The 12,806-nt window shown below is 63.3% G+C and overlaps 1 protein-coding gene across 5 annotated transcripts; it reads right to left on the bottom strand.

The window, feature by feature from the left end:
* Positions 1 to 552: 552 nt before the first annotated feature.
* On the bottom strand, positions 553 to 11,685 carry PTPN7 (protein tyrosine phosphatase non-receptor type 7). Of its 5 annotated transcripts, XM_089903386.1 has the most exons (11): positions 9,629 to 11,677; positions 9,098 to 9,458; positions 8,506 to 8,689; positions 8,134 to 8,218; positions 6,915 to 6,991; positions 5,636 to 5,773; positions 5,213 to 5,323; positions 4,420 to 4,577; positions 3,000 to 3,108; positions 2,078 to 2,218; positions 553 to 1,918 (listed from the first exon to the last, which is right to left on the bottom strand). In XM_089903386.1, the coding sequence occupies exons 2-11, from the start codon at positions 9,154 to 9,156 to the stop codon at positions 1,898 to 1,900; spliced, it is 1,083 nt and encodes a 360-aa protein (XP_089759512.1). In that variant the 5' UTR covers positions 9,157 to 9,458; positions 9,629 to 11,677; the 3' UTR covers positions 553 to 1,897. The 5 variants fall into 5 exon arrangements, with proteins under 5 accessions (XP_089759512.1, XP_089759596.1, XP_022417673.2 ...); XM_089903470.1 differs by lacking the exon at positions 2,078 to 2,218 and having other exon boundaries at positions 9,629 to 11,685; XM_022561965.3 differs by lacking the exon at positions 9,629 to 11,677 and having other exon boundaries at positions 3,000 to 3,113; positions 9,098 to 9,171.
* Between the last annotated feature and the right edge of the window lie 1,121 nt (positions 11,686 to 12,806).

The raw sequence follows: 12,806 nt of genomic DNA, 5'->3' as shown, positions 1-12,806 counted from the left end.
CAAAGTTTTCTTCAGGAGAGCTGGCGGTAGGAGGTGTGGGGCTTGCAGAGATGCTGGTCCTGGGAGGACCCAACCTCGGGGCTGCTGGACCCCCTGAGCCCACACCCCGCTTTGGGCGTGCCTTCCTACTTGGCCTCCACAGGCACTCACGTGGCGTCTGTGGTTTTAGTCAAAGGTGCGTAAAGTTTCAATATCAACCATATCTGCCAAGCCCAGCCGAGCTGACCCCAAATGATCAGTTACCACAGTGGAGGAATCACAAAGTCCTGGCCCCGTGCGATATCCTGGGTTATTAAATTATTAACCTACATGGTCTTTCTAGTCCTTGCCCTTTGTGAGTCCCTCTCTAGCGCCTAAGGAACACCTCTGCCCGTCTCCCAGACTGACTCCAGTGTCACTTTGTTTCACGTGGCCCTGGAAGGGCTGTAAAAGTGCACGTCTGGGGTAAAGGTCAGCAGCCTGTTCTTGGCCTGTGGATTCTCCCTCTCTCTACTGATGTAAAGAGGCTCCAGAGGCCTGAGAGGAAGAGGGAAAGAAGGAATGACTCAGTCATCCGCGAAATCTTTATTTTCCCACCTGGTCACTCTTCAGAGCCTGTCCTCAAGCTCTGGGACAGGGTTGGGGTAACAGCACCCAGGGAGGGGAGCCTGCCACCTGTGCGGTGGCTTTCCTCCTGTGGGGTCTGAGCTCAGGGAGGACCAGGCGCCTGACGGCCCAGCACCCAGCGCCCCGGGCCCCGGGAGTGCCTCTCATAGGGCAGGAAAGCTCCAGGAGGGTGTGAGCCCATTCCCAGGCGGTGAGGAAGGAGGAGACCAGCAGAAGCATGAGGAAGTCATCCTCGGTTCCAACGCTGCATGTTTTCCAAAACCGCTGTCTGAGGGAAAGGCCAGCTGTTCTCCGAGACCCAGCTCCTTGGGGGGTTCCTCGGAGAACTGGCCCCGGCAAAGGCAGCCCCCAGGGGCCAAACACCTGGAAGGATGGTGCCTGCCTTCACCCCATGGGCAGCCCATCTCGGATTCAAGGATGAAGGATTTGGACGCCTCCCTGGGGTGTGGTGGTCAGCCCTGACATAGAGCTGGGGGGCCCTGGACATCGTGTGGGTGTGAGGTGCGGAAGGGAGTTAGCTCTCCGGGGTAGACTACGGGGGGTCCGGGTTCAGCCTGAGCCCCTGGGTCCACGTAGGTGCTTTAACCCGGGTCGCTCATGGCAACAGCCAGCCGTCCAGGTGTGCTCTGCAGGGAGGAGGCCATGGCGGGGCTGCTTGTCTAAAGTCAGGCAGTGCCCTCGGCTCCCTGCTCGTCTCTTGTGTCCTCCCTGGGTACTCGGAGTCCCTTCTGGGGTGCGAAGGCAGGCAGAAGATGCTGGGCCTCCCTGGAGAGTAGCTGGGGTGGGTGGCCGGCAGTTACGGAGGCAGGGGCAGCCGTCTGGGCCTCCAAGGGGTCCACACACTTTCCCTCTTCTAGAGAGTTCAACTGTCCCACCAGGTCAGCTCCATAGCCTGCTCCCCGGACACTCGTGTGGGCACAGGGGCAGTCTGGTCCCTGCTGTCTTTGGGGGGTGTCCAGCCTCACGGATGTGGGTGAAGAGGCAGAGTCCCTGCTAGGATGCTGAAGACTTGGCCCAGGTAGCACCAGGCTTTTCCCAGCTCAGGTCATCGGCCTGTTCTCGGGCTGGGCCAGGGTGGGGGGTGATCTTGGGGTCACTCTCTTGCCAGCCCCAGGAAGGGGGTGCAGCTGGAGTGGCTTCTAGGTGCTCCTCTGGTGGTTCTCCCCCGGTGGCAGTAAAGCACCTGATGTCCATGTCCGAGGAGGAGACTGAGGCTCACGCGGCGTTGCAGGGACCAGGATGCCTGGGCCTCTTTCCCAGCTCTTGTAAAGGTCAGCCGCCAGCTTTAAGCTCAGAGGGACATGGGGGGCCTCTGCAGGGAGCAGGGGAGTGGGCAGTGCTGAAGAACAGTGTCTAGCCCTGTCCTCACCGTCCAGCTTCCTGTGACCCCAGACACACCCCGAGGGGCACCCTGTTCCCATGCCCACTCAGGGGGTTCCCCAGGTCACAAGGCCCACTTTCCCAAACCCACCTTCCCAGGCCCAGGGAGGCGGCCCTGCGCGGGGGAGGGTGCCAGGGTCAGGGGCTGGGCTCCTCTGGCAGCTGGGCGGCATACAAGGCCAAGGTGTGGTGCAGGAATTCGTACTGCTCCGCGGTCTGGATCATGCCCCCCCTGCGGGGAGAGGTGCACAGGCCGTGAACGGCAGTCTGGAGGAGAGAGCCTGACCTTCCCGAAGGCCTGTCGGGCTCCTCCTTCCAGGTGCATCCTCTCTGCAGCGGACCCCTCCCGCTGCACCCTCCCCAGCCCGCGGTGGGGGGTAGGAGGGGCCCCATGCCGGCAGGCGTCTTCTCTGACCCTTCAGCCCCTGAGTCCCCAGGCTGGGCCAGGAACATTCCTGACCCCAAGATTTCCTCTTCCCGGTAATCTTAGAAGTAATAATTCTATATATGTGTGTAGTAGGCACTCGTGTTCCCCAGATACTTTCACATCAGTTAACTCATTCCTTATAGCAGCTCTCTGGGGAAAGGGCCATTGTGTCTCTCTAGATAAAGAAATGGGGACCCAGGGAAGCACAGTGACAGCTCAGTTAGATGCACCCTGGTCCTCTCTCTCCAAATCCAGTGAGCTTCTGTGCATCGCCTATGGCCGCCTAGTTTCTAGAACCAACCGTATTCTTTCCCCCCACCTTTCCCCTGAGTAGGGAATTTGGAAAAACAGAGACAAGAAACAGAAGAGATTGAAAGCTCGGGTAAATCCATAGGGTGGCCTATTTAACTCTAGACGCACCACCTCTGCCCCCCGCCCCGCCCCCCGCCAGAGAGCTAAAATTCTAGATGGAGATGCTCGCCAGGGTGTGAGCTGCAAAAGAACAGCTCTTTAAGCGAAAGGGGCCCCTTCCTCTCCCACAGGAAGTGCCTGGTGGTGAAGGGCCCCGCTCAGTCCGCAGACCCACCTGTCCAGCCGCAGCTGGCACACAATGCCCAGAATGTCCACTTCCCCTAGGGCCTTCAGCTGTTGGCAGCCGATGCGGGTGGCGATGAAGCAGCCAGTCCGGCCGATCCCTGCGCTGGGTCCAGGGGTCCAGGGAGGGGGCGGGGAGGTCACAGGGGGCCGGGTGGGTGGGGAACAGAAGGGAAATAGGGATGCCTCCATGGGGCGGGGGGCGGCCACGGGGGCGTCTGCATCCCTCGCTGGCCTCCCCCTAAAGCCGGTCCGGGTCGCCCTCGGGTCCCTGTGGACGTTTTGAGGAGCTCCCTCCTGCTTGGTGTGGGGGCAGCAGCTTCCTGCTGACGGTGCCTAGGCTGGGCTGGATGACCCCGCGGAACGTCCGTCCCTAACCATGCTGCGTCCTCACAGCTGCTGGCGCCCGGCCCCCTTGCCCGCCTCGGTCCTGCCCACAGTCCTGTCCCTTCTGCTCTGTCCTGCCCTTAACTTCCTCCCTTCTTCAGGAAGTCTTCCCCTGTGAGTCCGGGACCTCCCAGCACTGCGTCTGGGTGCACCTGCGGGAGGGGTTTCCCAACCCCTCTGCCTGTGCTTTTGGCCGCTGTGTTCCAGTTAGAATGTGCATCCCGAATGCTTTCCTTATTTTAAGTCTGTCCCCTGCATCACTCCACTTCTTACCCTGTGGCCTAAGTATTCTTTGTAACTGGCAAATCCAGTTTTCCGAGCCAGTCCCGTGAGGCCCCTCGTCACTTATCTTCCAGGCTTTTTCATCCTTGCCCCCTTCCCATGTGACTCCGGCCCCTACTCGCTGACTCTGCTCCCAGCATCATGTCAGTTTCTAAACTGCACCTCCGGGCCTTTGCACGTGCTGCTCCATCTGCCTGGCATGCTTCCCCACCCCGCCCCCAACATCTTCGCTTGGCTAATTCACCTTTCAGGTCTTAGCTTGGCTTAGAGGTCATTTCTCCCGGAAGATGTTCTCTGGCCAAAGCCTGGGCTGGGCGACTTCGTTCTGTGCCCCCCCACCATTATGTTGTCGCCATGCTGCGTCCCGTTCGTTTCGTTGGCTGTCTTTCCCACCAGACCATAAAACTTGGCAGAAACCAAACCGTCTTGTTCACAGCTGTCTCATCTAACTCTGTGCCTGGCAATACCAGGTTTTCAGTAAACATTCATGAGTGAATAAATGCGTTTCCTGACAGCGGGGATCATGTTCGTCTCCTGCCTCCGCAGACTGGGAGCTGCCTCTCCGGACTGTGCCTGGGTGTCCAGCCCACACGTCCAGGTTGTGCAGCCAGAGGGAAGGACAGAGCACTTGCTGAATGACCTAGAGATTCCTGTCCAAGTAAGACCTGGGCCTGCTCTGCTTAGACTCCTTCCCAGGAGGGGCCCAGCGGGGAGGAAGGGCTTCCGGGGGAGGGGGCACATACCTGCAGTGGACCACGATGGGCCCAGTGTTGGCAGCTGTCTCTGGGCTGTCCTCCACCTCGGCCACCAGGCGCAGCAGGGGCCCAGCCGACTCTGGGGTCTGGTGGTCAGGCCAGGCCGAGAAGAGGATGTGCTTCACTGACCTGCGCTCTTCCTGGTGCTGGGTGGGGACAAGGCATGAGAACAGGGCACAGCACGAGGGCATCGCCCGTCCCCTTCCCTGGTGCTGGGGCTGGAGGGAGCCGGAGCAGAAGACGCCAGCCTGGTCCCATTCATTTTGCTCCACTGCTCCCTCCTGGGACACCTCTGGGGAGGGCGGAAAGACCCAGGTTCCAGTCCTGGCTCTGCCTCCAGCCAGCACGTGACTTTGGGTGAGTCCCTTGACCTCACTCTCCTCACCTTGAAAATGGGACCATGATGCTCGGGGAATAGAGAAACGCTTTGGAGAGCAGAAGACGCTACACAATAACAGATGCGTTTTTAGGCACTTTTACAAGTTATTAAGCATCTTGTCAAACGGCCCGCGGTTCCTCCAGCAGTGACTCCAGGACCCCGCCCCCTCCTCCGGGCGCTTGGCACAGACCGCTGGGCCTTCCTGGCGGTTCCCACATGGATCGTTGGCGCTGCCCTACTGGACTAGAGGCTCCCTGAGGGCAGCACCCACATCCCTCTTCTGGTCCCAAGCAGCTCTTTACATGTGGCTTCAAGCAGGTTTCCCTGAGTAAACCGGTGCCTCCCAGGGAAGCTCCAGAGAGTGAGGGTGGCCCGACTTCCCTGTGGACCAGAGGGCGGTACCTGGATGGTAAGCTGCCTCACGGCGTACTCCGGGCGCTCTCTCACGTCCTGGACCTGGATGCGGAAGGGCCCGTAGGTCTCCTCCTCCGTGGGCCAGTAGTGGACACACTTCTGGGGGGAGGGAGCCGGGAGTCAGGGGCCAGGGCAGAGATGGGAGCGGGGACCCCCCCCCCACCACCTGCGGCATTTCCACCCCGCTGCGAGGGCTGGGCTGTCCTGAATTTGACACCTGCAGATAAAGTGCCCCTCCCACCCCTGCTTCTGGCTGGGGCTGGCCTCCCTGCCAAGTGTCTCAGGAACTGACAGGTGTCCTCAGCTCCCAGGGGAGGCCCCTGCCCGCAGCTGCCCCAGCAGGGGTGTGCTGCAGACATGGGTGCAGCCTGTCCGTCTGGGTTCACCAGGGACTGCGCCTCAGCCTCCTACCTCCTTGCCCTCTCGGAGCTGTGTCAGCATGACGATGAGGGATGTCTCCTCCTGCCACACCATCTCCCAGAAGTCTGACACGGTGTTGGGCATAGGGCCCTGGGTGGCGATGTAGGCCTTGTCCTTCCCACCGTATCCCTGCAGGCGGAGGAGGCCGGGGAAGGGTGGGCGGTGAGGCCAGGGCCCTGGGGTGGCCAGACCTGCAGGTGCCGGACTCAGGCTGCAGCCAGGGACCGTGCAGCCCGGACACACATGTCACAGACACACACACCAGACGCCACACGGTGGACACGACACGGGCTCTGAGAGAGAGCATCCGGGTTCCAACCCCTGTTCCGCTCACTGCCTGTGCAGCCGAGAGCGAGTTTCCCAGCTTCTGGCCTGTAAACGGGGTGTAATGGCCATCCAGCAGCACGTGGTGCAGACCAAACTCTACGAAGTGTGTTGGGTTGAGTCTAACATCTTTCAGGGCCTCTGTGAATGTCCCCTTCCTCCCCTGCTGCTTTCTATTGAATACTAGCGCAAAAGGCGAAGAAACAGTTCAGTATTTATTGAGCGCATATTTCCCTACGTGCTACTTTGTGCGTTTAGCAGCGAGGCGTAGCACACTCCTGCCAGCCTTTTCTCTCCCTTTCAGGGGCCTCAGCTTCTTGCTCCTCAGGGGACGGTGAAATCCAGACTCCCCAGACTCCCCATCACCGGGCCGCGTTCCCCCCGCCCCCCCCACCCCAGTCGGCCCCGGGTGCGGGCTGTTCACCGGGGCACCCGGCCGCGGTCCCACCCACTCTGAGCCGCTAGAGGGCGCAGTCTGCACCTGCCGCCTCCCACCCCTGCGGGCTGACGCTGGGGATGGAGTCCAGCTGGCCTCCCCGCCTCCCGGCTCCTTGACTGAATCCGTCTCCACGAAGGAGGGGCTGCCTGGAGCAGCGAAGGCCAGAGGGGAGGGAGCCTGCCGAGCGCCCCCAGCTGGCGCTGCACCTTCCGTGCAGACCTGGGAGCCGCAGGCTGGGCCTGGCCCGAGCCGCCCTCTGCGCTGTGAGGCTGGCAGGGGCGGCGGGACGGGGTGCGCCCAGGAGACCGGGGTCTTCCTTCCGGCGTCTGACGTCTGCTCTGTGCTCCCGCCTGGCGTCCTGGCCTGTTTGCGCCGGCTTGGCTCGGAATGGCTGTGGCAGCCGTGGTTCGGAGCTGGGACACCAGGTGCCCCAACCACCAGCCGTGCTAGGCGGTGTCCTGGGGGTTCTCTGGACACAGCCCCCCCCCTTCTCCGACGGCGACTCACCCGGATGTAGTTGGCGTTGATATAATCTCCGTCCTCCCGGCTCTGCGCCCGGCCCAGACAGACGCGGCTCTGGGGGTCTAGGAAGTAAAAATCAGCAGAGGCCACAGGTCAAAAGGTGACCAGCGAAGCAAACTCACGCAGGGCCAGAGAGAGGAGTCCTGTGCTTGTCACGGCACCTGCGAATAGCAGGTGGCCGATACCTATGGCATTATTTCTTATGCACGCAGAAGGGAGCCACAGAATGTTCCTGACCAACAGTGGGCCATGGTCAAAGAAGTAACTGGGAAAGTTCCCTGGCTGGTGCTGGGCAGGATGGACAAGTGAGGAGAGGGCCTTTACTGAACGACATTCTAGTTTGGAGATCAGTGAGGCGCAGAACAGGGTCATAGCAATACAAATGGAAAAAGAGATATTGTCTCCTGAGAGGCCGGACTGGAACTGAGGCTTCATTCCACCCCCAGGGCGAGTCAGCCTGGTCGTCCGTCTAAGGGGGCCTTTCTCCAACTCCAGTCCAAGCCGGATGAAGAAGCAGGCTCCCCAGGGCCAGCTGGTCTGGACGGAGGGTGCCTCGGGGCCAGGAGCAGGGCAGTCCCCCTTCCTTGAGTGCTAACAGCCCCTGGACTGGCCCAGGCAGGCAGAGGGCTGTGGCCTCCAGACTGGGGGTTCCTGGAGGTGGCCTGGCCAGACAAGGGTGCTCTGAGCGGAGCGGGAGGGGAGAGTGTCCCCAGGCCTCGTGCTCAGAGGGCCTGTGCCTGCCTCTGAAAGACAGGAGGCGCTGACCCCGGGACCCCCATCTGCAGCCTCCTCACTGCGTCCATCTGAGGTCCTCCAGGCCCCTCTCGGGGAGCCATCCTGATGGGGCCTCTCCCCCCGCAGACCTGTGTGGGCCCTTTCCCACGTGGGAAGAAGAGGAGGAAGGAGGTTTGGTGCAACTGGCTGTGTGACCTCCAGCAAGTTACACAACTTCTCTGTGACCTGGTTTCCTCATTTGTAAAATGGGGATAAGAACACCATAGACCGGCTTCCTGGGGTCACACTGAGCAGTGCTGGCCTAGCATCATCCTGGTTGTGGTTACTTGCTCCCCTTCCCCGGCCAGGCCCGGATGTGGGCATTCCTCTGCCGGAAGAAGAGCCTCTGTGTACGGCAGCTCTCTCCTGGCTGAGGCTGTGTTCTGCCTTCTGAACACCTCCAGCCCCAGGCCCCTGCCGCAGTCCTTACTTGGCAAGATGGTCTTGTATCGGTCCTTGGAGGCATGGCCAGGAATATCCAGGTCTTCAGGGCTGACAAAGTTTGAGGGGATCTTCTGGCGGGGGGAGGGAGCAAGTGAACAGCCACCCCCCTTCCAGCCTCCTCTCCCTCCACCTTTCCTAGTAGAGCTGGGACCCAGCTGTTCCCTCCTGGCATCAGGACGCAGGTCTAGATGTGGCGGAGGGCAGAGGAGGGAGGCTGGGCGGGTTCCTTCCTGGAGACCCCGGGGTTCTCTCTCCCAGGGGCCCAAAGGGGACAGGCCCGCAGGCCAGGGTAGAGTGGTGCCAGCTGGCTCTCCTGATTCAGAAGGGCAGTGACACGGAGGGGACCCCACATTCTTACCAAGAATTCCTCTTCCAGCTGCTTGGGGCTGGGTGGCTGGTGCTGCAGGGCCCTGCGGGTGAGGGGGCGCCCGGCTGTGCGCAGAAAGTGCAGGGTGACCTCCTGGGGCGTGCGCACCGAGCAGATGGGCTCCACGGTCCCCAGGGACCGCACATCCAGCATCAGAGCCACATTGGAGCCGCGCCTGCAGCACAGACAGCCAGTGCCCCGTGAGCCCACGCGCGCCAGCCTCTGACGGTTATGATTGTTACGGGCACCTCTGGGGGGCGGCTCCTTGTCTCCCCTTGCCCCAGAGGCCCCGGGCCCTGTGCACCTCCGCCCCTTGTCAGCCAGAGCTGGTGCCCCCACTTCCCGTTCCCGGCCCGGCCCCTAAAGCTCTGACCAGCATCCAGGCCTGGAGGCCCCGGCCCCCTCCAGGGGTGCTCAACCTGACCTGGGGCTTGGGGCGCAGGTGCGAGGCTGACGCAGAGCTTGTGCCCCAGACAGGTAAAAGGCATGCAAATGACATGCAAATGAGCACATCTGGTTTCCTTTTCCTGGAGAGGTGGCGAGGGTCCCACAGGAGGGAAGCCCCTCCCGGAAAAGGTCTCACCTCTCCTGCAGGCGCACGTGCTTCTTGGCTGGCGCCTGGTCAGGTGGAAGCTGGGTCATGGCTGCCCTCAGGGGAAGGGGTGGCCGGTGGCTGTGCTCTGGAGTGCCCCCTGTGGGCCTGGACCATGCTCGGGGTGGGGGTGGGTGGGTGGGTGGGGGCTGGGCCCAGGGGAGGCTCACTGGGCCATGACCTTTGACCTCTGAGCTGCCGGGCCGGCCAGAGGAGGCTCCCAGGCCCAGGCCGGCTTTCTGCTCTCTGGCACCTCTGTTTTCACTGGGGTGTCTTCCGTTCCCCAGGAAGAGGCGGTGTTTTCACCCTGGGAAGACCAGGATCTCTGCAGGGGCACCCAGGAGGCGGCAGCCTGTGTTTAGAGTAAGGGCAAGATGAAGGGTAGAGACTGTGGGTGAAGATAGGAAGGAATCGGGGGGCGGGGCGGGGCGGGGTGCTGCCCCAGCCCCACGCTGGAGGCCAGGTCAGGGAGGGCGAGGGGGGAATACAGCGGTTCTGGATGGAAGAAAGGCTCACACACACCCTTTCTGGGTGTATGGGGGCCTCCTCTGGACGAGAAAGTGGAGGCCTCCTGCAGCCTTGGAGCCAGCCAGGGCCCCGGGCGTGCAGGCTGCTGGCACTTGCAGCCCCAGGGGCATCCTGGCTCCTGGGGTCTCTGTCCAATGACGGAGGCTGGGGGTGTTTCCTTCCTCCTCTGCCCATCCCCCCCCAGCCCGCCTCGGTCGGTAACCGTCACAGGAAATGGCCTCACCAAGCCCTTGAGCGACAGCGCACATGGGGAGGCAACAGCTGGGGGCACAAGAGGGGGCACAGAGGTGGTGGTGGGCCCTCCCCTGGGGTACGGTCCCCATCTTCCAGACCAGAGTCCCAGCTTCCGAGTCCGGGAGGGGCTGTGGGGTCACTGCGCCCGCAGGGGCCGAGCGGGCAGAGAGGCTCTCGCAGTTGGAGGGCCTCGTCCGCCTCTTCTCTCCCTTGGGGGCCCTGCCCGGCCCTCGGGGACGTCAGGGGGTCAGCACCCGCGCCCCAGCCGGGCGCCGTGGCCCCGGGCACCCTCCTGTTCATGCCCCCCCAGACGCCCTCCCGTGTCTCCCCAGGTTCGCACAGCCCTGGCCCGCGGGGCTCCTCCCCGGCCCGCTCAGGTACGTACTGAAGCAGCTGTGTCCCCCAGCGCCTCTCGCCAGCTGTCTGTCTGTCTGTTGGCCTGTCTTTGAGGGCTGAGAAGGCTTCAGGAAGCCAGCTTCCTCCCTCCGCCCCTCCTCGCTGCCACCCACGCACGCCCCAGCTGCCTGCTGCCACCACCAGGGGTCGGCGGCCTCCCGCCTCTGCCCCTGTGGGGGCCGCTGGCCTGTCCCGGCACCTTTGCCACGGGCCCGGCCCTGCTCGCTGGGAATGGCCGAGGCTCTGGGCCGTTCTTGACCACCCGGCCCCCTCCTCCAGGGCATCTCCTCCAGGTCCTGGGCGCGTCCAGCCTCCGCCTGCTCGTGGGGCAGGGCCGAGCCAAGCCTAGCTCCAGGCTGCCCTGCAGAGGCCCGGGTACTCCGGCTCCCACGGACCTCGGCTGGAGACTGATTTCCACTTCTTTGCTTCTGCCTCGGAGCCTCGCCCTGGAAGCCCTTGCCCCTTCAAGCTGCGGGAATCATGCCAGGCACAAACAGAAGTGGGCACAGACTGGGTGGGGCAAGGGGAGGCAGGAGTTCTTGCTTCCCAAGGGGCCAGGCTCAAGGGTCATCCCAGGCCCTGAGTCTCACCCCGGCAGCCAGCCGCCTCTGGGCTGAGCCAGGCCAGCTGCCCTGGGAGTCGGTACTGAAGACAGCTTGGAGGGTAGGAGGGTCTCGGGGCTTTTCCCGTCCCCAGGCCCCCCCAGGCCTCCTCCCAGAGCCCTGACGTCTACTCAGAGACCCACGGAGAGCAGACAGCCTCTGGCTGTCACACCAGGGGACCCCCCCCCCACTGTGTCTTCTTTGCCGCTGGGGCGCCTGAAGCCTGGGCCTGGAAGGGGGGTGCCCAAGTCCAAGACCCCAATGGCCCACCTCTGCCTCACCAGCGGGCCTCCTGTTGGCTCCCTGCTCGGCTCCTGTCACCTTGAAACAGTCCCCACACCCTCTGCTCCTGGCGCCCACAATCCCATCCTTCCCCTTCCACCCACTTCTCTGATTCAGCCGTCCATCAAAGGGTGACAGCAAAAACGCACTGACGTACAACAGGCCCGGGGGTGGGCACGCAGGAGGGGGCGCTGGGGAAGGGCTGGCCTCCAGGTGGAGAACAGGATGGCCCTCTGGGGCTCGGGAGGTCCAGAGCTGAGGAAGCACTCGGCTCTGGTGCCCAGACGGGGAGGAGGGGGCAGGAGCCTGGGTGGACCTGTGGAGTGTGACCTCCGCCTCAGCTGACCCTCAACCCCACTCGTGTTTCCACTAGTGGATGGCGGGGGCCTGGGGATCAAAAGGGGGGCAGGAGGGGATTGGAAAGAGGGCCACCCACTCTGGGGCAAGCTGTTGATTGTTATCGAGAACAGGAAGCTAGGGTACCGCAGGAGTGGGGAGGAGGAAGCGGGTGAAGCCCTCCCCAAACTGCTCTGCCTACGCCCCCAGGCTCTTAGGGTCTGAGCCCTCTGGCTGTGAGCACGCCTCCCTCCCAGGTTTGAGAAGCCGGAGGTTGAGCTCTTGGGTGGAGAGCAAGGAAGCTGGGGGCCAGGAAATGGGGAAGGGGGGTGGGGGGCGGGTAGTGGTTGGGCGTTAGGCAAGACCCCGAGGGTCTCTCAGCTCCCTTTAGGTGTGTTTGGGGTAGGTGGATAGTCACCTTGCCTCCTGCCCACCCCTTGCCCCTTTCCACTCAGAAACGCCTGGACATCTTTGGAGGTGCAAACACAGCTGCGGGGCGGGGGGTGGCACTGCCACAGGCCTCAGAGAGGACAGAGCCCTGCAACAGCCCCGCAGCCTGGCCTGGGGGCCGGGGGTCCCCGCTGTGCCCTGTCTGGGGTGGACTCTGCCCCATCCAGGCTGCTGGGAGCACATGAAGGCCTGTATGCCCCAGGAGTGACTCCTGTCCCTGAGCCCCCCCCACCCCCGCTCCTGGCGTGAGCCTGCCCCCAACAGCTCTCGGGCCGCTCACTCCAACTGCTGACTTGCATCCAGAGCTGGGTCTGGGGTGCAGGAAGCCAGGAAGACCCCGCTGAGCCCTTGCTGAGACTGGGGAGTTGCTGCTCCTCCCTGAGGCTCGGGCTCCTTCTCAGGATTGCCCACCCCAGGGGCCGAGGATCGCCCCTCCCACATCGGTGAGAAGGTGGAACCGGGAGCTCAGAGCTGTCAGCTGGAGAAGCGGCTCTGGGAGGGCCAAGGGCGCCGGAACTGTCCCCCTCCTCACTGCTCCCTTTCCCCACCTGGCCTTCACGCACTGGGGCGCACTGTCCCCCTGCAGCCGCTCCCCAGTCCCACAGCTGTGAGCCCCAGGGTCCAGAGCCCCCCAGAGGGGCCGGTGTACCGGGAATTCCCACAGGCACTTGTTCCTGCCGCACCTGCTCACCCCGGGGTCAAAGGCTGCCACTGATAAAAGCCCCGAGGCAGGGGTCTCGGGGACTGGGCCAGCTGCGGGGGCTCTGCACCCGGCCACGTCCTGCTCCCCTCCCCGCCTTCCTCTCCGCTCCTCTCCGGAGAAGCCCTGATCCCGGCACCCCACGCACAGCCCTCAGATCCTGGGCCAGCCT

Source organism: Delphinapterus leucas, chromosome 1 (genome assembly GCF_059928025.1).
Source record: "Delphinapterus leucas isolate spDelLeu-1000000601 "Yukka" chromosome 1, BTC_Dleu_Yukka2, whole genome shotgun sequence".
Taxonomy (NCBI): Eukaryota; Metazoa; Chordata; class Mammalia; order Artiodactyla; family Monodontidae; genus Delphinapterus; species Delphinapterus leucas.
Note: the sequence above shows the minus strand (reverse complement) of the source record. Positions and strands in the feature narration are given on the sequence as shown.

Bases quoted from the DNA above. Each gene is read 5' to 3' on its own strand.
- PTPN7 (XM_089903386.1), bottom strand. From the start codon at position 9,156: ATGACCCAGCTTCCACCTGACCAGGCGCCAGCCAAGAAGCACGTGCGC. The intron at 5,324-5,635 runs GTAGGAGGCTGA...CCCTCCCCCCAG, and splicing joins AGCTCCGAGAGGGCAAGGAG to AAGTGTGTCCACTACTGGCC. The intron at 2,219-2,999 runs GTGGGTCTGCGG...CTCTCCCCGCAG, and splicing joins TGCCAGCTGCGGCTGGACAG to GGGGGGCATGATCCAGACCG.